General features: G+C 42.9%; 2 protein-coding genes across 9 annotated transcripts in view; both read left to right on the top strand.

Annotated features, from left to right (window-relative positions):
* Window positions 1-15,419, top strand: part of grid2ipa (glutamate receptor, ionotropic, delta 2 (Grid2) interacting protein, a) — a 30,847-nt gene extending 15,428 nt beyond the window's left edge. For 3 of the 8 annotated variants that reach the window (XM_054758918.1, XM_054758923.1, XM_054758922.1), the window contains 16 exons: window positions 1,392-1,688; window positions 1,758-1,909; window positions 2,035-2,190; window positions 3,561-3,667; window positions 3,812-3,959; window positions 4,489-4,820; window positions 5,328-7,481; window positions 7,558-7,645; window positions 7,728-7,829; window positions 8,926-9,122; window positions 9,318-9,473; window positions 9,555-9,641; window positions 9,801-9,930; window positions 11,047-11,165; window positions 11,273-11,437; window positions 13,078-15,419. In XM_054758918.1, the coding sequence (XP_054614893.1) occupies window positions 1,392-1,688; window positions 1,758-1,909; window positions 2,035-2,190; window positions 3,561-3,667; window positions 3,812-3,959; window positions 4,489-4,820; window positions 5,328-7,481; window positions 7,558-7,645; window positions 7,728-7,829; window positions 8,926-9,122; window positions 9,318-9,473; window positions 9,555-9,641; window positions 9,801-9,930; window positions 11,047-11,165; window positions 11,273-11,437; window positions 13,078-13,158 (4,471 nt within the window). In that variant the 3' untranslated portion in view covers window positions 13,159-15,419. The remainder of the gene's footprint in view (window positions 1-1,391; window positions 1,689-1,757; window positions 1,910-2,034; window positions 2,191-3,560; window positions 3,668-3,811; window positions 3,960-4,488; window positions 4,821-5,327; window positions 7,482-7,557; window positions 7,646-7,727; window positions 7,830-8,925; window positions 9,123-9,317; window positions 9,474-9,554; window positions 9,642-9,800; window positions 9,931-11,046; window positions 11,166-11,272; window positions 11,438-13,077) is intronic. The other 5 variants (XM_054758919.1, XM_054758925.1, XM_054758920.1 and 2 more) reach the window with 4 other exon arrangements.
* Window positions 15,420-15,563: 144 nt separating this feature from the next.
* Window positions 15,564-21,294, top strand: part of slc5a11 (solute carrier family 5 member 11) — a 10,975-nt gene continuing 5,244 nt past the window's right edge. Inside the window, 11 exon segments of the mRNA XM_054758934.1 lie at window positions 15,564-16,326; window positions 16,440-16,511; window positions 18,052-18,156; window positions 18,243-18,302; window positions 18,378-18,666; window positions 19,868-19,948; window positions 20,026-20,231; window positions 20,338-20,473; window positions 20,616-20,723; window positions 20,794-20,944; window positions 21,020-21,188. Coding sequence (XP_054614909.1) covers window positions 16,180-16,326; window positions 16,440-16,511; window positions 18,052-18,156; window positions 18,243-18,302; window positions 18,378-18,666; window positions 19,868-19,948; window positions 20,026-20,231; window positions 20,338-20,473; window positions 20,616-20,723; window positions 20,794-20,944; window positions 21,020-21,188 — 1,524 coding nt within the window. The 5' untranslated portion in view covers window positions 15,564-16,179.

Genomic DNA, 21,294 nt, shown 5'->3' with positions numbered 1-21,294 from the left:
AAACATAATTGAAATGGCACTGTTTAAAAAGATAACATAGTTTTGTTTTTCAAGTAAAGAGAAAATATATATAAGAGAGAGAGAGAGAGTTTTTTTTGTGGCAAAATGAATGATACAGTACCAGTCAAAAGTTTGGGCACACCTTCTCATTCAATAGCATCAGAAAGTGTCTCCAAACTTTTCAGTGGTACTATAAAGCTAATTCAGTAGATAATTACAATATCAAGAATTAATTAAAATGTGAAAAATCTATACAATTGTCTATTAATTACTTTAATTGTAGACTCAAGATAATAATATTCGATCTATTTATTTATTTTATGACAGATTTATATATTCCATAACCTTTGTATTTATATAATGGCTTTTTTTTTTTTAGTTTTCCACTTAACTCATTCAGTCCCAGCCATTTTTCAAAATTCAACCCCTTCAGTAGCGGCCATTTTAGATGATTTTGACTGATTTTTCAAGGCACACAAAATATTGTGTTCTATGGCTATGTAAACATGGAACCTACCAAAAGAAAGATTAGACTCTCGTCTTTCCGTTCTTTAGTAATCAGCAGTAGAACATAGGTAAGTTTCAGGACAAAAAAAAAAGTGAGAGAACCAGATTTTTGTGAAGTGTGTTTCAAGCATAACTTTCACTTTTTTTTGCCTGTGTGACAGCTCAAATATCCAAACAACTCCACCGAAACATAAACAACACAAAAAGGGTTGTTTTACCTCAAATCTATTTACAAATATAACACCATCAACTATTTACAATTTTCACATTTGGAACTAAACTGTGTGTGCGCACGCGTGCGCAGGCGTTACAATTTCCCTACAATGCGTAACCTTCTGCATGCTACACTCCTCCACGCTCTCTCACTTCCTCCTTGCTGTCAAGCATGTTAATACATGCAAAAGATCTATGCCGAGCTCTTATCAAATGCACGTCTGCCACCTTGTGGCCGTTTTTATGGCTTAAAACTGCTTGAAAAGTGACCTCTTTCATTGTGCACTTGCACGTCATCAACTCTTTTTGCCTCTTTCACAAAAAAAACATAAAAGATGTATAAATACGTCTTTGGGAGCAAGCGTTCGGGTTAAAAAAAACGTACAAGTACTTCTTTGCTATTGAATGAGTTCCCCCGTGGAATAAGTTGAATAACAATTTGAATTGAATTTTTTATTTAAAGCCATGAACTTTCAATAGAAAGTAAATTTTATGTTGACAAAAGCGTAGTACCTACCTACAGATTATTTGTATTTTTTTCCTGCAGAATTCTGAAGCATTTTGTTCGTCCCCATTTTTCAAACCATCCATATTATCCATGTATAAATGGCTAACATGCAGCGCATAACCTGCCTTGTGACGTCATGCACTTCATGTGTCCGGCCGTACAGGACCTCCTCCCATGAGAAGGTGGTGTCCATGCTGCAAGGAAGCGGAGCCATGCCCACCTTGGTAGTGGAGGATGGCGCACCATCTTTCACCCTGTCAGAGCAGGACCTAGTAGGGAGCAGCGTGGCCCAAGAGCGCGCCCGCTCCCCCGTGCTAAGCTCCCTGCAGTGGGTGGCCGAGATCCTTCCCCCGAGCATCCGAGTTCAGGGCCGCACCTTTGGACAGCAGCTGGAGCACCTGCTAACCATTCAGGAGAGGTACACCATCTGCAAGGCCCTGGAGAACTTCTTCCAGCACAGGTGGGCAAGAAGAAGCAACCAAAAAAAGGATGTGATTGATTCCAAGGTTGGGTGTTTCCATGGCAACAGGAATGTCGACACGCTGATCGTGGATGTCTTCCCGGTTCTGGATACTCCAGCCAAACAGGTGATCTGGCAATTTGTTTACCAGCTCCTGACCTATGAAGAGCAAGAACACTGCCAGAGCAAGATCTCACGCTTTCTTGGGTTCAAGACACCAGGTGAGAGTACACCTTTATCCTTCCAAATCCTTGATGTACCTTAAAGGTCCTGGTGTTTCTGTGGGCAAGATCCAGTCAGGTGCTTGGGCCCCTGTGTTGTTCCCAAATATGTGTGTGTGTTCCAGTTCCACCACCACCTCCTCCCCCTCCTCCAGAACCCGAGGTTGCCTCTGAGCCCCATCGCCGTAGCAGCTCCATGAGGGTGACAGGGACCACATACAGGAGCAGTGTGAGGGGGCGGAGCTCTGATGACCTGGTCATTGGCACACACTTGGGCATGGGTACAGAACCTCCCTTCCTTCATTTAAAATGCTTCTCATATGACGCGCCTGCTAACATTAACAGTGTGATCAGCGTGTGTAACAGCATGTGTAGCTGTCACAATATTAGGTACAACTGAGAGCCAAAACTTAGGATCTTAATGAAGATGATAATGCTTAGTTTTGATGGTCACTGTGAGACAGGCTGACCCGAATATAAGACGGCCCCTGTTTTTCAAGACCCACTTTTATAAAATATTATTTGAATATCAGTGAAATAACAACACGTAGACGACAATTAAAAAAATAAAGATTTCTTACCTGCACCATAGTTGTTTGATGACTCTGCTTCATTAAACAACATTCCAACTTAAAATGAACATACAGTAAGTCCTCCTCAGTTTGTTAACTTTTTACAAGTTGGTCCTGTGTTACGGCTGCATCTCTCCAGGTCATTAGTGTGTGTGAGTGACAGGAAGAATAGCTATTAGTTGCTTGGGGAGAAGTCATTTGCATGCATAAATCTCTAGACTCCTCTTTTTTCAGACTTTTTGCTTGAGGAAAAGATGTCACCTTATATTTGGGTAAATACGGCAATTCAACGACGTTGACATTAATTTGGGAGTAGTTTACCATTTTAAATTGATTGAGGTAATTCTTATATTTTCTCTTGGTAACCAAAATGTTAGCCAGTTTTTGGTGTGATTCATTTTGTCCGCCCAAATTTTGCCCCGGTGTTTATACGGTGTTGTACGTAACAAACTAGTTTGTTTTCCCTCTACTGTAGCGTTCTGCAAAATTGAGTGCCTATGTGTTGCTGACTCACTGTCAATTTTTTTTTTTTTTGGAGTGTGAATGCTAAAAAAAAAAATAAAAAAAAAAACACCATGGGGCCAAAGAAAGTTGTGACTGCAAATAATTTGATAAAGAAGGTGACAAACACTGTTGAATTTGATATATTTATTTCACATTGTTTCCTGCATGTAAAACTATAGTTATTCTCTAGAAAATCTATTTTTTTATATTTTGTGTCTGAAACGGATTAATTGGATTTACGTTATTTCCTATGGGAGAAATTGCCTCCGTTTTTTTGTACACGTCAGTTTTGATTTGACCTTTTGGAACAAATAAATGATGAGGTACCACTGTACAGTTTTCATATTAGATCTTATCCCATTATGCATAGTATCTTTGTATTTAATATTCATTTCTTAAAAAAAGATGTGCACTCAGACTGCAAAAAAAAGTCAGTGGTTCAAAGAGTTGAACCCAAATCAGCCCTAAAACCAAAGTGATCAACCATATAACAGCTTGAATGATTCCCTAGTGTCGGAAAATTAGCACAGTTAGAAGTTTGAGTTGAGCTCATTTTAACAGCTTGATTACTTTAGGCTACCGTGCAGACTCATTATTGGAGGCTGGAATGAGGTTGGCTCCAGGAGAAAGACAGTCAGGAGACGGTACCTCACTCCCTGAGACTCCCAACAACCTCACCAATGTATGTACCGGTCCCCTCTTCACTTCCACTGGAGGACTGAATTAAATATCACAACCCAAATTTATCAGTCTTAGAAGCATCTCTTTTTTTTTTTAGGGCAAGTAAGTCTCACTCTGGTCTCTTTGTACATTTCCACCATACAAGCTATCAGCTGTGTACGCTGAACTGGAGAACATGTACTCGGCCAAGAGATCCAAGTCTCTGAAGACTCGCCCTCCTCCTGCCCCTGAGACTTTGCTGGATCTGGACCCTCCGTCCCGCACAGCTTCCCCCACAATGCGTGCTAACACAGGTAGCCAAGAGGACCTTGATCTTCAGTCATTGCATGCAGCATGTTATATTTTTTTCTTTTAAGTTGGGGTAGAATAGGGAGGATACGTGGAATGAGGATGAAATGCTGCAGTAAATCCCCAAGCAGCTAACCCATTTCTGAATCCACTGAATATCCTGTAAATGTTCATCGATGGTGCTATTTTGTTACATGAACACAAAGCAAGGCAGACTTTTGAAACTTTTATGTCACGTCTTTTTTTTAATCACGTTTTTAATTGATAAAAGCATTTTTAGCTCACAAGGAGGATTTGGTGATGGTGGAATTGGAACAAGGAACCACACGAAAAGGCCTGTTTCTTCCAAGCAGAACATTTGTTGTGTTTTTTTAGAAGACTTGCAAAATAACAGATCGGTACGTCCTGTACCGCTTTTCAGCATTCACCCACTGGGCTACCAACCATGCTGGCATGTTACCAAAGTTTGAAGCTAGAAAGTCATGGATTTTGACGTTGGAGGTTAATTCCTACTCTATATCTTCCTCCTTTCAGGTAGTCGTAAAGGCCCCCCACCTCCTACAACCTGGCCAGAACCTATTCCGAGCCCTCCCCCTTCCCAGTTCTACCCATCAGGGCTGACTAGTCAAAACAGTGGCGAGTCAAACCCTTACATTAGCCTGGACAGTCCGCCACCATCACCGCCAGAGACTCCTGACTTCCTGTCTAGCCCCCCTCCCCGCCGCAGTAGCAAACGCCGTTACACCTTCTCAAAACCGCCTCGGTCTGAAGACACCGATCGCTTTCTGGACGCCCTGTCCGAACAGCTGGGGCAGCGAGTGGCCATCGTAGACGACTTCCTCACTCCTGAAAATGACTATGAAGAGGTAAAGTAGCATCTTAACACTCTTTAGATAATTTACAGATACACACACACACAAACACACACACACAGTGGTGTGAACAAGTGTTTCTTGTTTTTTGCATGTTTGCCACACTTAAATGTTTCAGATCATCAAACAATTTGAATAGTAGTCAATGACAACACAACTGAACACAAAATGCAGTTTTTAAATGAAACTTTTTATTAAGGGAGAAAAAAAATCCAAACCTACATGGCCCAGTGTCATCTGTTTGAACATTTAAGTGTGACAAACATGCAAAAAAAATATGAAATCGGAAAGGGGAAAACACTTGTACACACGCACACACACACACACACACACACACACACACACATATGTATACATATATTTGTAGTAAATAAATGATCATTTTTGGACCATTTAATTTCCTGCGGCACACCACATGATCTCTGATTTAGTGTACTTTGCACATACGTCGTCACATAAAAAGGTAAAGCTCTAACAGAATGTCATTGGCGTTAATGCCAGGATGTTGTGCAGATGGCTTTCCCAGATGATGAGGAGGAGGAGAATGAGGAGGAGTTGGGCATGGATGATGAAGAAGAAGAAGAAGACAACGGAGGCTTTGTGGGTCCTGAGCTCAGCAGCCCAAGCGACGTTCAGAGCAGCAGCGGAGAAGAGAACGCCTCTTCTCTCACCTATTCCTCTTCCTCTGACCACATCCCTCCACCCCCCATGACTCCTCCTCCACCTCCGCCTGTTCAGTTCAACGACTCGCCTGCCCCTCCTCCTCCTCCTCCGCCTGCAGCTGCAGCTGCACAGTCTCAGCAGCAGCCTAGCTACACCCCTGAACACTCTCCAAGAGCTTACGTGCCCATCCGCCGCAAATCTGGACCACCTCCTCCACCGCCACCCCGCAGTAATCCGCCGCCCAAACGACACTCCCTCCATAAAGTGCTCCCCACTAAGGAGGAGCTGCAGGTCCATGCTGCTATACAGGAGCTTAAGGCTTATCAAGAGCAACAGGAAAGACAGAATTATGAGGAGCAACAAGCGTATAAAGAGAGGCAAGCGTATGAAGAGCAGAAGGCTTTTGAGGAACAGCAGGCCTACCAGGAGAAACTGTTCAAGGAGAGACAAGCCTACGAGGAGCAGAAGGCGTACGAGGAGCTGAAAGCTTTCGAGGAGCAAATGTTCCAGGAGCAACAAGCCTACCAAGAAAGGCAAGCATCTCACCAGCGTCAAGCCTTCCAGGAGCAGAAAGCCTACGAGGATCAACTGATGCAGCAGATCTACCATAGCCATCACTCCATGCCTTCCCAGCCCACCCAGCAGCAAGCCCACTCACCACTACCGCTCCAGCAGCTTCACCAGTCTTTACCGCCACTTCCTGGTCCGGAATCCACCAACCACCATGCCCGCCATCCTCTTTATATAATGCATCAAGCACAGCAGCAGCAGCAAGCTCATCACCACCACCGCCGTCAGTCCCGCTCAGCCCCACCTCCGCATCAGCCACCACCTCAACCCACAGCCAACTCGAGCCAGCAGTATTCCGAGGGCGTTTACCAAAGCCACCAAAGCTTCAGAGCGCAGCCCCACCACTCCTCTGCAGAGATGCTCCACCAGCTGCAACAAGTCCACCACAACCAGTCAGCAGACATGCTGCAGCAGATGCAGCAACCCAGCGCCCACTACTCGTCTGCGGAGATCCTTCACCAAATACACCAGTCCAAGCTCCATCACTCCTCCACAGAACTTCTCCATCAAGCTCACCAGATGATGCAGATGCAGCCCCACCACTCCTCCACGGAACTTCTCCACCAAGCCCACCAGATGCACAGAGGACAGCCCCACCATTCTTCCACTGAGCTACTCCATCAAATACACAAACCGCAGCCCCACCACTCATCCACGGAGCTACTCCACCAATCCCATCAGATGCAACAACCAAAGCCGCACCACTCCTCCACGGAGCTGCTGCATCAAGACCAGCAAGAGCCTTCCTCACTTCCCATTCAGCTAAATCGCGAGAGCCACTCACAGAGTCGCAGAAGTCTCAAAGGTCTACACCATACCCAAGTGTCGCCACAAGGGCAGTCGAGCCACCATCACCCACAGCCTATCAAGCCATCCCCCCAGAGACCCCATTCAATGCAGCAGACTCACCACCACTCCAGCACCCCTCAGATCCATCACATTCACCACATGACCCCCCAGCCCCCTCCACAGGACTACCAGCACCAGATTCACGTCATCCACCCGCCACAGCAGCAACCCCACAGATCCCATCCCCTCCTCTCAACATTCCAGCCTCTCCAGCCGCATCAGCCTACTCTTTCCACCTTCCAGCCTCTACCACAACACCAGACCCAGGCCACCACCCAAACCACCCGCCCTCATTCTCAACCCTCTCACCATCTCATGCAATCCCAACAACAACCCCAAGTCCAGACCCACCACAAGCCACCCCAGGGCCAAAATCAGCCCCAGTCCCTTCCCCACTCTCTATCCGACCCCACAGAGCACCTGGAGCCTCCGCCGCCACCCCCTCTGCCGCCACCTTGCTCGCCTCCACCCTTACCCAGGCCCACTCTTTCCAGGATGGACTCCCATCACATGAGTGTCAAGAGGCTGCGCTGGGAGCAGGTGGAGAACTCGGAGGGTACTATCTGGGGACAGGTGATCCATCCATAATTTGAAGTTACAAATAGCTCGTCATTACTTAACACTGCAGTCTTTGTTGTATGTCTTCTAGTTGGGGGCCAACTCTGACCATGAAAAACTGCACGACATGGTGAAATATTTGGATCTGGAGATGCACTTTGGGACACAGAAAGGATCTTGTGAGTTCGTTTTTGTTTTTTTTTAATATATATTTCTATACCTCCTAAAGTTTGCACACAACCATTTTTTAAATCTCTTTAGCCCTGCTTCTAGTGCCCACGCCAGAGCCTTCACCACAGCTTGAAACGTTTAAGAAGAAAGATGTGATTGAAATTCTGTCCCACAAGAAGGCCTACAATGCATGTAAGTCTGGAATGATATTCTATTCCGTATTGACTTGAATCTAAGACTTTTTTTAACGTTAGGAAAAGATGGGTCTTCTTTTATTCAGGGTCTTGAGATTTATACACGCAAACCAGAAGGTGGCGCCAGAGGTGCCCATTATGTCGATCGCGAGCTGCTAGTAGATGCAAAGGTAGCTTGGGTTGTAAACGTCACTTTGTAGATGTCATGACATCGGTCAGCTGACATTGAGCTACCCTCCTGATTCGTTCTTGCTCCCCCGCGGCGTTTCATCTTCATTATTCTGATTACGGATAAACTAACTCAGCGGTAAGATGCTTATATCTATAACAAAATTTATCCTTTCACTTGTAGTGGATGGTTATGTGGAAAAATGTCAATTGTTTGATGGCTTTGCTTTGTGTCCTGAACTCCACTATAGAAATGCGTGTTTTACACACTTCCGTTTCTTAAACTATTATTTGATGAGGAATTCGAAAATGTGCCCTTTGCTGATACCTTTTTGATATGTTGCCTTGACTTCGGCTGCATTGTCTTTTTTATAATGATTTTATATCATCGGTAATGTTTGATAGCAAATGCTAACTGGACGTATTACATGAAGTGTGTGTCCTAATGAACGCTCTGTAGCTATTTTGACTGACATATTACCCGTACTCAGGTTATGGACACAACTATTGAGGAATTATTGAATATAATTATGATATTAACTACTTTGATTCCCTGTAAACTTTGAAAATGTGAATGTCAAATACTAATCAGTAATATTTACAATAATATTTCAAAGTTTACCTGTTAGATTTTATGTGTTATGTACCTCATTCTATAAAACATCATATAATTTGTACACTGAAAAAGTGCGTGCACCCCTGATGTACATGTGTAATGTACCTAAATGCATACTCATATTTTTAAAATAGATATAGTAAATATATGTATTTTCTCTATTTATATAATAGGCGGTAGATCTTTGGGACTTGGTCATTTTAAAAGTAGCCCGTGGGCTGAAAAAGTGCGAGCACCCCTGATGTAAACGTTTGTAAAAGTAGTAATCACAGTGATGGATGACGTTGATGCCTGTTGCATCCCTCCTCAGCCATCCTGATAGCCCACCTGAAGCTGTCGCCAGGAGAGCTGCGTCAGGTGCTGATGAACATGGCCTCCGATAGGCTGGAGCCGCCTCACATCCGACAGCTGCTGCTGTACGCCCCTGACGCAGAGGAGGTGAAAAAGTATGAAGAATACAGAGATGACCCGAGCAAACTCAGTGAGCCGGACCAGTTTGTGCTGCAGGTAGAGCAGAGTGTGGCCGGGTGATACATGCAGCTTTCTTTTTGCATTGTCACTGCAGTGTCTTGGTTTTTCAGTGGACCTCATGAATTCTTGATGAATTTTTGGAACAAAACATATATTTTTCTATTTCTATTCTTTTCATTTCTATTTATCATTGAACACTTGTGTTTTTTTTTGTTTTTGTTTTTTTATTAGATGCTATCAGTGCCGGAGTACAAGACCCGTCTCGAGAGCCTCCACTTCAAGTGCTCCCTGCAGGAGAAGACAGAGGAGCTGAGGGGGGCCTACGAATGCGTATGTAAGGCCTCCTCGGAGCTGAAGAACAGCAAGAAGCTCGCAAAAATATTAGAGGTACAAAAGTAGTAAAAGAGTAAACAAACTGATTTATATTGCAATAATATCATGAAAAGACTGTTTTGCTTCATTTCATAGTTTGTGTTGGCCATGGGCAACTACTTGAATAACAGCCAGCCTAAAACCAGCAAGACAACAGGCTTCAAGATCAACTTTCTGACAGAGGTACGCAAGAAACCAATATATTCAGGAATGACGCTATTAAGGTTAAATCGATTATTCACTCAGAAATTCTAAAGAAGTTTTTTGTGTGTGTTCCTGTCGCGAACAAACAAATGCTGATTAAAACAGGAAAGTAAGACAAAATCCTCGTTTTACCTGCAGTTAAGCACTACAAAGACGGTGGATGGCAAGTCAACATTTCTGCATATTCTGGTCAAGTCTTTGTGCCATCACTTTCCGGATGTGCTGGATTTTTCCAAAGATCTCACAATGGTTCCGCTCGCAGCCAAAGGTAAGAATTGGCACTTTGACACTGGATTAGCGAGCAATACATTACCTAGAGGTCCCCTACCATGCAAAATGGACATTTTAATGATGTTCTAACAGTAATATGTGACCCTCAAGCCTGTTTGAGCACCAAACGGGAAAAAAAATCTTTCATCTCCCTCACTTGTTTGCTCCACTTTTGGAGAAGAGGCACTTAGATGGTCACTTTTGTAGTTCAGGGTTTTCTTGATGTCATGAAGGGAAAAACCTCCTTCCTCATGGACATGTTATCGCCTCTGACCCGCCCCTAGCTAGATGAGCCCACCCCAAGTTTACACCCACCACTTAAAGCACAGCTTTGTTTTAAAAAAAAAAAAAAAAAAAAAAAAAAAGGGAAAAAAGGCTTCACTACACTTGTTAAATAAAGCCTGGCCCTCAGCTAACTATCTGCTGTCAGCTGTAGACGAGCTATCCGTTTGATCAAATACTTTTTCTTCAGCAAAATTTTCTGCTGGCTTCAAAATAGACAAGAGACAAGACGAGTTCTTTGGGAAAAATGAGAGGTACAATTTAATTAAATTTTGCACGCAAGGGAGACAAATCAGTACCAACTGAACAGACGGCTTCTAGAGAAAAAAAAGTCTTAACTCCTACAGGAAAAGATGTAGCTACATGTGCATATGCAAGGGGAGCGGTAAGCTTAAAATGAAAGGCTAAAGCTATCTTAAAATGCCCAGACGTCCAACGCTGTTGAATCTGAGCATGTGAAGGACATGTTGTGGAGACAAGAGGCCTCTAACCTTGAGGAGATAATCATAGCAAGGCTGTGTGACATTAGTCATAGCAAAAATACATTTGCACTTTTTAATGTTGCATTGTTGTATGTGATATACGGCATCTATTACGTTGGACAAGTGCAGAGTTACAGGGTATCTGTAAAAAGTGGATGAAGTACTCAACAGTGCTTTTCGGAGAAACAGTCATGGACAAACACAACTCATTAGCATTAAAGCTACAGACACATAAGCAATACTTTTTAAACTGTCCACATTTCAGACTCATTTAAAGTAGTTGGGAAATAGTATAATATAAGAGCTTTACGATGAATTCATCAGAGATATGATAAACATTTATCGCGCAGTGAATCAAAGGACTATGACATCCGACGTCAACGACCTCCACGCAACCATCCAGAACATCCGCTCAGCCTGTCAAAAAATGCCCACGACAGCCGAGGACCGCTTTGCGGTCGTCATGAGCGTATCCTTTGCAATTTATGAGAGTGAATGCTCACATAGTACACTACTACTGTAGACCATGTCATGATGATAAACATGTGGCCACCCTTGACTCGGTGATGTTTGTAGAACTTTCTGGAGAACAGCCATCCAGCCTTGCAGTCTCTGGAGTCTCTCCAGCAGAGAGCAATGGAGGAATTTTCCAAAACGGCGTCTTACTTTGGAGAGGACAGCAAGGGCACCAACACTGAAGCCTTCTTTGGCATCTTTGCTGAATTCATCAACAAGTTTGAGGTGAGGATAAATGATTTCAAGTAATATTCAGGGGTGTGAAAAAGCGTTTGCCCCATCCTGATTAATTTTTTTGCATGTTTGTCACACTTCAATGTTTCAGATCATCAAACAAATTTAAATTTTAGTCAGTGAACACAAAATGCAGTTCTTAAATTAAACGTTTTATTATTAAAGGACAAAAAAAATAATTCAAAACCTACATGGCCCTGTGTCGAAAAAGTGATCGCACCTCCTGTTAAAACATAACTGAGATTAATTGAGATCTACCAGTCTTGAAAAGGTTATAAAGCCATTTCTAAAGCTTTGGGACTCCAGAGAACCACAGTGAGAGCCATTATCCACAAATGGTGAAAACATGGAACAGTGGTGAACCTTCCCAGGAGTGGCCAGCCAACGAAAATTAACCCAAGAGTGTAGCAACGACTCCTCCAAGAGGTCGCAAAAGACCCCACAACAACATCCAAAGAACTGCAGGCCTCACTTGCCTCAGTTAAGGTCAGTGTTCATGACTCCACCATAAGAAAGACACTGGGCAAAAACAGTCTGCATTTGGTTCCAAGGCCAAAACCACTGCTGAGCAGAAAGAATATTAAAGCTCGTCTCGATTTTGTCAGAAAACATCTTGATGATCCCCAAGACCTTTGGGAAAATACTCTGTGGTACTCTGATGAGACAAAACTTTTTGTAACGCCACGTTTCAGAAAAAGAACATCATACCAACAGTAAAATATGGTGGTGGTAGTGTGATGGTCCGGGGCTGTTTTGCTACTTCAGGACCTGGAAGACTTGCTGTGATAAATGGAACCATGAATTCTGCTGTCTACCAAAAAATCCCGAAGGAGAATGTCCGGCCATCTGTTTGTGACCTCAAGCTGAGACCAACTTGGGTTCTGCAGCAGGAAAATGATCCAAAACACACCAGCAAGTCCACCTCTGAATGGCTGAAGAAGACAAAATGAAGACTTTGGAGTGGCCTAGTCAAAGTCCTGACCTGAATCCTATTGAGATGCTGTGGCATGACCTTAAAAAGGCGCTTCATGCTGGAAAACCCTCCAATGTGGCTGAATTACAACAATTCTGCAAAGATGAGTGGGCCAAAATTCCTCCACAGCGCTGGAAGAGACTCATTGCAAGTTATCACAAACGCTTGATTACAGTTGTTGCTGCTAAGGGTGGCCCAACCAGGTATTAGGTTTAGGGGGCAATCACTTTTTCACACAGGGCCATGTAGGTTTGGATTTTTTGTCTCCCTTAATAATAAAAAGTTTCATTTAAAAATTGCATTTCGTGTTTAGTTGTGTTGTCATTGACTAATATTTAAATTTGTTTGATCTGAAACATTTAAGTGTGACAAATATTCAAAAAAAAAAAAAAAAAAGAAATCAGGAAGGGGGCAAACACTTTTTCACACCACTGTAGCTGTAAATAGTTAACATTACAAACATGACATTTTACTTGGAAAAACAAAAAGCCTCGAATGGCTGTCGATTAACACCAGATGATAAATTCAATAGTGCTCATTCTCGCTCGTTGTCGTAGTTTTATGACCTCAATCCCTAAAGTCACGACTGCCTCTCTGATTGTCAAACAACCTTTATTACTATGTAGCGTTTTTAAACCCGTTTATGAATTTACCACAGAGAGTTCTGAGTGATCAACAGGCAGCAGAAAACCCGAAGAGCCCAAGAAGTCCCCGTATGGCTTCACCACTGGCCTGGTAGCTCCTTTGTATTCAAATACGTGTATGCTGTATCTACACATACTGGACACCTCATTAGGTACACCTGCACAATGAAAGATGCACATTGAATATTGTTCATCATAGTGAGAATGAGAGTTGTTGGTAATATTTTTCCTCATTCTTGTAGCTAAATGTAAATATAGAATGCATATAATATGTCTGTGCAGGTATACCTAATTACATGATATACTGTTGCATAACATATTGCACATTTCTGAGCAAAAAGAGGACTTGTATGGCTTTTAAGGGACTTGTAAATGCATGAAAGATGGAGCATTTCCTAATGGTGTACAATATTGTATGTAATCTGTATGTCTATAAGAGGGGAAAGATTCACTTTATAGGTTTCCTTTTCTAAGGTCACTCATGGTGTAGTTTATAATACAATAAAATAGCGTCATTTATAATTGGAATGTTATTAAAATGTAATTGATTTAGGGTTTTTAGCACATAATGGCAGCTTCCTCGTCGCATAGTGTGTATTTTATTAAGCGGCCCACCACACTGGATGTAATAGAAGTTAGCTAATATTCAGCAGAATACAGTAACTTGATCTACTGCCCAGTCTCTCTGTCAAGAGTTTGACTTCATAGGTTGAGACTTTATTCTGAATTGCTCTTTAGCGATAGATTGCACTTTAGAAACTGACAATTCAGAGTTCCATAAATGGGAAGGCGGAGCTTAGACACGGGGTTGTGCAATCCGTCACGGCGATATTTGGCCGATCTAAATACAACTGATATATTAGCACTTTTAAGATCAAAATATTGATTTTATTGTTTATCTCATGAGAGCTTGGATTCGGAGTGAGTGAATTTCAATGTCGCAGCATCTGCAGTGATGTACATAAATAGCCAATTATACTGCAACTGTAACGACTTGACAAATAGAATGCTTTGTAGAACAACAAAGTAGTAGTGCAGATACTCATTATTATAAAACAATAATACCTGCAGCTAATGAATTCTTTCTTTTCTTTCAATTTAGTTATCTCACTGTGCATAAGGCCAGGATGAAATAGCTACAAATATACCACGACAGGGAAGCTATAATATTGTGTACAGATAGAATAGTTTTGATAAATTTAATTTTATTTAAAATCAGGATGGAATGTAAAGGATGAATTGTTTAATCATTTAAGCACATCACTTAGGAATAATAATTGATTACGATCATCCACACATGCTAAGAGTGCAGCCGAAGGGTTATTAAGTTGTAAAATCGCAAGAGAAAATAATCGTAATGCTACAAGAATGAAGTCGTAATGTTTTGAGAAAGAAGACTACAGCTGTAATTTCATGTAAAAACGATTACAAGGATAATGTCATATTTTTAACTGAATGCCCGGCATCGTTGTCTCCCTCTGGTGGCAAACTATATGTATACACGTCTTTATTCTGGTTATTTCCGACATAAAAGTGTTGCACTTTTCTCGTACCCGTTATCAGACCTACCAGCATGTTTGCATTTTTCATACTCCAAATGCACTTTGACCCTTGAATACACTTGTACGCTTGGCTGCTCACTCCTCCTCTTGCAAATTCTCTTGCGTAGCATGGCGTGCGCCTCGAAGAGGGCGTACAGCCTACGGCCGTCAATGCCTTCTCATCCAATTTCGGATCAACATTCGCAATCAAAACGACTCTTGGAAGGCATCGATTAGTTCCAGCTTGTCCCTTTTAAGCGTGGCCACTTGGAGGAATGTCTTTGGTCTGCTTTATTCCCGTTCTATTCCGACTTTTTGTGCTTTTTCGTGAAATTCAACAGTATTCCTGTAAAATGCCGAATTTTTCTTATTGTTAAAATTCAAGCTTTATTCTCATAAAATGGCAACGTTACCTCTTTATTCTCATAAATCCTGACATTATTCTTGTAAAACGATGACTTGTCTCCTCAAATTCAATTTATTGTCATCCGGTCACCACTTTTTCCTGGAAAATTGAAACGTTATTTCCTTCAAATCGGAACACTTTTCCTTCAAATTGAACTTAAATCTCTTAAAATAACGCACTTTATTGTTGTAAATTCCTATATTCTTCTTGGAAAATGGCAAACATCTTTTGGAAAATGATTGACTTTATACTCCGTGTGTCCGCAACCCTTAGAATGCTTGTCATTTTTGTTTATGTGATGATGATACTAACACACATTGCTCAATGTGTATGGTCTAAAATATGGAACATCTGCATTTTGTATTGTGTATTTTACAATGCTGCCAATTATAAAGTCACATAAAATCTCTGTTTGACTGAGTGCATTTCTACGATCCCTTACGGAGAGGAATAGATGTCGCACATGCTTGCCATATCTGTAATGTGGCTGCAAACACCCTGCCGTGCTGTCTTAACATCACATGCACTGATCATTTAGACCGCTCGCTTCCTTCCCGCTCGCGTCGGGAGGCAATAAACCTCTTACATTTTAACCAAGGCTCCGTGCGCACGTGTTGAAAAGTGGAGTTTGATCTTGTGGCGAGTGGAAGAAACATGAGAGTCCTCATCGGATAATTCTTGGGACGCTTTAAGTGAGGCTTTAAGACTGACAACCGACAAAGAGGTGAGTTTACAGTATTTTATGATTGATTATCATGCAAACTGTCCTCGTCTCTTAAGTTTTGCTTACTTTTGACAGCCACGCCTGCACAATCTAGGCCGATCTGATCACGCATCGTACTGAGAGACGTTTCTAATATTTTGATTGCCTTACCTGGTTACGTAAGGTCGCCCAAATATCATTAAAACCACCAAGTATGATGTTGTGTAGTGTACTTTTTCACCACTGCAAACTACAACCACAATGTTGTTGCATTTTTAATAATGTTATAAATTCATCAGTCATGAGATTGTGCAGGTGCACCTAATAATCTATGCATGTAGACATTTGCTTTACTGTAATTGAATGCAAAAAAATAGGTAATAAAGCCAGTTACTAGTCACTATTCCTACTAGTCATACACTTATTTCCAATAAACTTACACAACTGTACTTTACTTCATGTCTAGATGGCATTTTACCCTTCAGTGAGCAACCAAGGCAGCACAATGTCTACAACAGCCTCTCCAGCTGGAGGAGGAAGTACCACCTTTGTAGCTGTGGACATAGTGGTACTGGTGGTCTACTTCGTTCTGGTGCTGGCTGTGGGCTTTTGGGTAAGTACTGGAGTTTGTGCTGTCAAACCTGCGATTTGTTCTTGTTTTACGACAGGTTTGTTGTTGTCGACCTTTAGTCCCGTTAAATTGGCTGTCTGTCATGTTTCTACCAGTCCATGTGGAGGACGAAGCGGAGCACGGTGGATGGCTACTTCCTGGCGGGGAAGAACATGTCATGGTGGCCGGTGAGTCGAAAGCCTAACTGATACGCCCATGTTGACTCTAAACACCTCTGTTCATCTCCTGGTAGTGTGGTTGCAATTCATGCAATTGCCTTATATAGTAGTTGTGGTGGGAGTAACTGCCCTGCACGGGACAGTCCGTCCTTATGGACCTTGGGTTTGCAATACATTACGCACTGTGTGTACGTACGTGTGCCTGACCAATCTGCCGAAAAGTGTTTACCCTCCTGATTCCTTATTTTTTTTACGTTTGTCACACTTAAATGTTTCAGATCATCAAACAAATTTAAATATTAGTCAGTGACAACACCAACTGAACACGAAATGCAGTTTTGAAATGAAACTTTTTATTATTAAGGGAGACAAAAAAGCCAAACCTGCATGGTCCTCTGTGAAAAAGTGATTGCCCCCTAAACCTAATAAGTGGTTGGGCCACCCTTAGCAGCAACAACTGCAATCAAGCGTTTGTGATAACTTGCAATGAGTCTCTTACAGCGCTGTGGAGGAATTTTGTCCCACTCATCTTTGCAGAATTGTTGTAATTCAGCCACATTGGAGGGTTTTCCAGCATGAAGCGCCTTTTTAAGGTCATGCCACAGCATCTCAATAGGATTCAGGTCAGGACTTTGACTAGGCCACTCCAAAGTCTTCATTTAGTTTTTCTTCAGCCATTCAGAGGTGGACTTGCTGGTGTGTTTTGGATCATTGTCCTGCTGCAGAACACAAGTTGGTTTCAGTTTGAGGTCACAAACAGATGGCCGGACATTCTCCTTAGGATTTTTTGGGAGACAGCAGAAATTCATGGTTCCATTTATCACAGCAAGTCTACCAGGTCCTGAAGCAGCAAAACAGCCCCAGACCATCACACTACCACCACCATATTTTACTGTTTGTATGGCGTTCACCACTGTTCCGTGTTTTCACCATTGGATAATGTGGATAATAGCTCTCACTGTGGTTTGCTGGAGTCAAATAGATCACAATTCATCTTAATCTCAGTTATGTTTTAACCGGGGGGCATCACTTTTTCTTACATGTACATAGGTTTGGATTTTTTTTTCTTCCTTAATAATAAAAAGTCTCATTTAAAAACTGCTTTTTGTGTTCAGTTGTGTTGTCATTGACTCATTTAAATTAGTTTGATGATCTGAAACATTGAAGTGTGACAAACACGCAAAAAAATAAGAAGTCAGGATGGGGCGAACACTTTTTCACACCACTCTACATTTGTTTCACTTTTTGTATACATTATTAGCCACTTGGCGAATGCTAAATCGCAAGTATGCGGGAATCCACTATAAATTAGTGGGCATATACTGTATTACTCCTTTAAGTCCCGCCTTCCCGCCCTGTCATGAGCTGGCTTTTTGGTTGACGCGTTGATGCGTCATTGAATGAAATAGACCTCATGTTGTCACTGACGAACTGGACTTTTTTAATTAAACAGCGACAGAATAAACAGAAGCTGGGGTGATGCCACAAAAGACGGTATGTTCCCGGAAGACGATGGAGCATTTACATCCAGCGTCTGTTGTCCACGCAGGTGGGGGCCTCGCTATTCGCCAGTAACATCGGCAGCGGGCACTTGATCGGCCTGGCCGGGTCAGGAGCTGCAGCGGGAATCGGGGCGATCGCGTATGAGTGGAATGTACGATATGACAAGTCAGTTACCAGAGAGGAACATGTCAACGCTTGTGGTGATTAGTGTGTTCAGACGTTCTTTCTCTATGGCAGGGCATGTTCATGGTGCTGCTGCTGGGGTGGGTCTTCCTGCCCATTTACCTTGCATCTGGGGTAAAGTCATGTTTTACACACACACACGCACACTTTTTTTTTTTTTTAAACATTTTGTGGTCTGTGTTCTTCCAGGTGACAACCATGCCGGAGTATTTGCAGAGACGATTCGGTGGGAAAAGAACGCAGTTGTTTATAGCGGTTTTGTCTTTGTTCATTTACATCTTCACCAAAATATCGGTGTGTGTGTGTGGTGTTTTGTTTTTTACCTCTTCTGCTAGTTTTTGTGAACTTCATTTAGGCTGTATGTGATGCCAGGTGGACATGTATGCTGGAGCATTGTTTATTCAGCTGGCTCTGCAGTGGAACATCTACCTGGCTGTGGTGCTCCTTCTATCAGTCACTGCTCTCTACACCGTAGCAGGTGAGCCTCTTTCCTCTCTTATTTGTCACACTTAAATGTTTCAGACCATCGCACCAATTTCAATATTAGTCAATGACAAGACAACTGAGCACAAAATGCAGTTTTTATGAAACTTTTTTTTATTAAAGGAGACAAAAAATCCATACCTACATGGCCCTGGGTGAAAAAAAAGTGATAGGCACAAAGGGGGTTGGCAATCTCCACTCAGTGGGCACATTTGCTATTAAATACAAGTGTCATGTTTGAATAGAACACATAAAAATACTAAGAGGTGTGAAGCAGATATTCTTTGAACTACTCAACACCAGTTGGTGAGCTTCAGCTAGCTAACGTGCTACCTGTTGGAGACCGCTGTGAGTGTTCTGAAGACGAGCCGGAAGTACTATAATGATAACAAGACAGCAAGATTGTTAAGTGACCCATAAAAAAAAGAAAAAAAAGTAAGCTGTAATGATGATCGTATCTCGACAAAAACGAGCTAGCTAGATGCCGCCGGTGGAGTCAAAAAAGCCCGAAAGTGGAACGAGTTTGAAACGTGAGCGGTGACACGCGCTGGCACGGATACGCTTATCACGTGACAAGTTGTAGCCAATTGACCACACATTTTACGGGCTTTTGGGCGATCTTAATAAGAAGCAAAGTGAAAGCCAACACGAGCTGTGTCGCGTATCTGGTCGCGAGCGCATGTGCCGGCAAGGCAGACAGGCGATTCTAATGCATGCTTATCAAAATAAAGCGCCGTGAAACATTTTTGTGATATCCTAAATCGTTTCCAAACTAATTGTGGTCAATGTGTGCGTAAATAATAGCTCGTGATTGAGCTACCGTTTCCTCACTGACTCGCCAGCATTACAGCATCTAACCGATTAGTAGCAGCTCGAGATGTCACGAGATTAGAACATGGCTATAAATTCGCCGCACCGCAATATAACTCGCAGGGTTCAAAGTTCAATAAAAAAAAGTAGCGGTTTATACAACGGAAATTATTGTATGTATGTTTTGCTGATGACTAGCTAGCGTGCTGCTACTATTTACATCCATTCTCGTATTCAGTCGTGGTAAGCTACGGAGCGTGCACAACAATTGTTTCACCGGCAGCCCAGGCTCTCGCGTTAAGAGACTCGCTGTCAACCGGCTGCTAGTCTTGCGATACTCGGTGCATGTCTTTACAATCGAGTTGAATTGAAGGTATGATGTCCAGGTGGTCTGGCGACAGTCATCTACACCGACGCCGCTCAGATGGTCATCATGCTAGCAGGAGCGCTGATCCTCATGGGTTTTAGTAAGTAGACCATTCCAATGATGGCGCCACACACCAACACATTTTTATGTTCGTGCGCTTATTATTTTTGCATGGAGGTTTTGTCGAGGTGGGAGGCTGGAACGCTCTGATGGAGGGTTACCACAACGCCATCCCCTCGGTCCGCGTGCCCAACTCGACGTGCGGCATCCCCCGGGAGGACGCCTTCCACATATTCAGAGACCCCGTAAACTCCGACCTCCCGTGGCCTGGCGTTATCGTGGGCATGTCCATTCCTTCCATGTGGTACTGGTGCTCCGATCAGGTGAGCTTTGGGAATAAAGTGGAACTTGCTTGTGTGGCGTCCCACAGGGATTCATACCACATACCCCGATTTTTTTTTTTTATTCGATTGCTCCACTGTATTTCAGGTGATTGTGCAGCGCTCGTTAGCCGCCAAGACACTGACTCATGCGAAAGGCGGCTCCCTGCTGGCTGCCTACCTCAAGATTTGGCCTTTCTTTGCCATCATGTTGCCCGGGATGATCAGCAGAATACTTTATACAGGTGGGAAATGCTCATGTTCAATTGTTATATTTAAATAACCATTTATGACTGCAAAGTTTACCTCGGTTTTTAGTGGTGGTTAGTTTGAGTAATCCTGCAAACTATAAAGTAATAAGTGTGTGTTGTTTAATGGTGCGTCCAGATGATGTAGCATGTGCGGATCCAGAGTTGTGTAAGCAGATCTGTGGTAACCCAGTAGGCTGCACAGACACCGCCTATGCTAGACTGGTCATGGAGCTGCTCCCCGCAGGTTAGTTCCACTTCCTGTTTAACCGTTTTGCCTCGAAAATCAAACTACAACCTGCCTCTATGTACCTCAGGCCTGCGAGGTCTGATGATGGCAGTGATGATCGCCGCGCTGGTCTCCTCGCTCACATCCGTCTTCAACAGCGCCGGCACCATTTTCACCATGGACCTGTGGAAGACCTTCCGATCCTCTGCATCCGAGTGGGAGCTCATGATTGTGGGCAGGTATGCTGTATGTTCGTCGTGTTGGCGCTTCAAGCCAAACTCCTGTGGAATCTAAAGTGTTTTCTTCCACTGTAGAGTGTTTGTGTTGGCGATGGTGGCGGCGTCCATTCTGTGGATTCCCGTCATTCAAGCCAGTCAGGGTGGGCAGCTCTTCATCTACATTCAGTCCATCAGCACCTACCTGCAGCCCCCCGTCTCCATCATCTTCCTCCTGGGCTGCTTTTGGAGGAGGACGAATGAGAAGGTAGCAGTCTGTATGTACGCTATTAGGCTATCATCCATTCATTGAATAATCATCAATTAAAAAATCATTTGAATTGTTCAACTTAAAACTAAATGCTTGAAAATTG

This window comes from Dunckerocampus dactyliophorus, chromosome 18, assembly GCF_027744805.1.
Source record: "Dunckerocampus dactyliophorus isolate RoL2022-P2 chromosome 18, RoL_Ddac_1.1, whole genome shotgun sequence".
Taxonomy (NCBI): Eukaryota; Metazoa; Chordata; class Actinopteri; order Syngnathiformes; family Syngnathidae; genus Dunckerocampus; species Dunckerocampus dactyliophorus.
The sequence above is the reverse complement of the archived record's forward strand: the minus strand, read 5'-3'. Positions and strand labels throughout refer to the sequence as shown.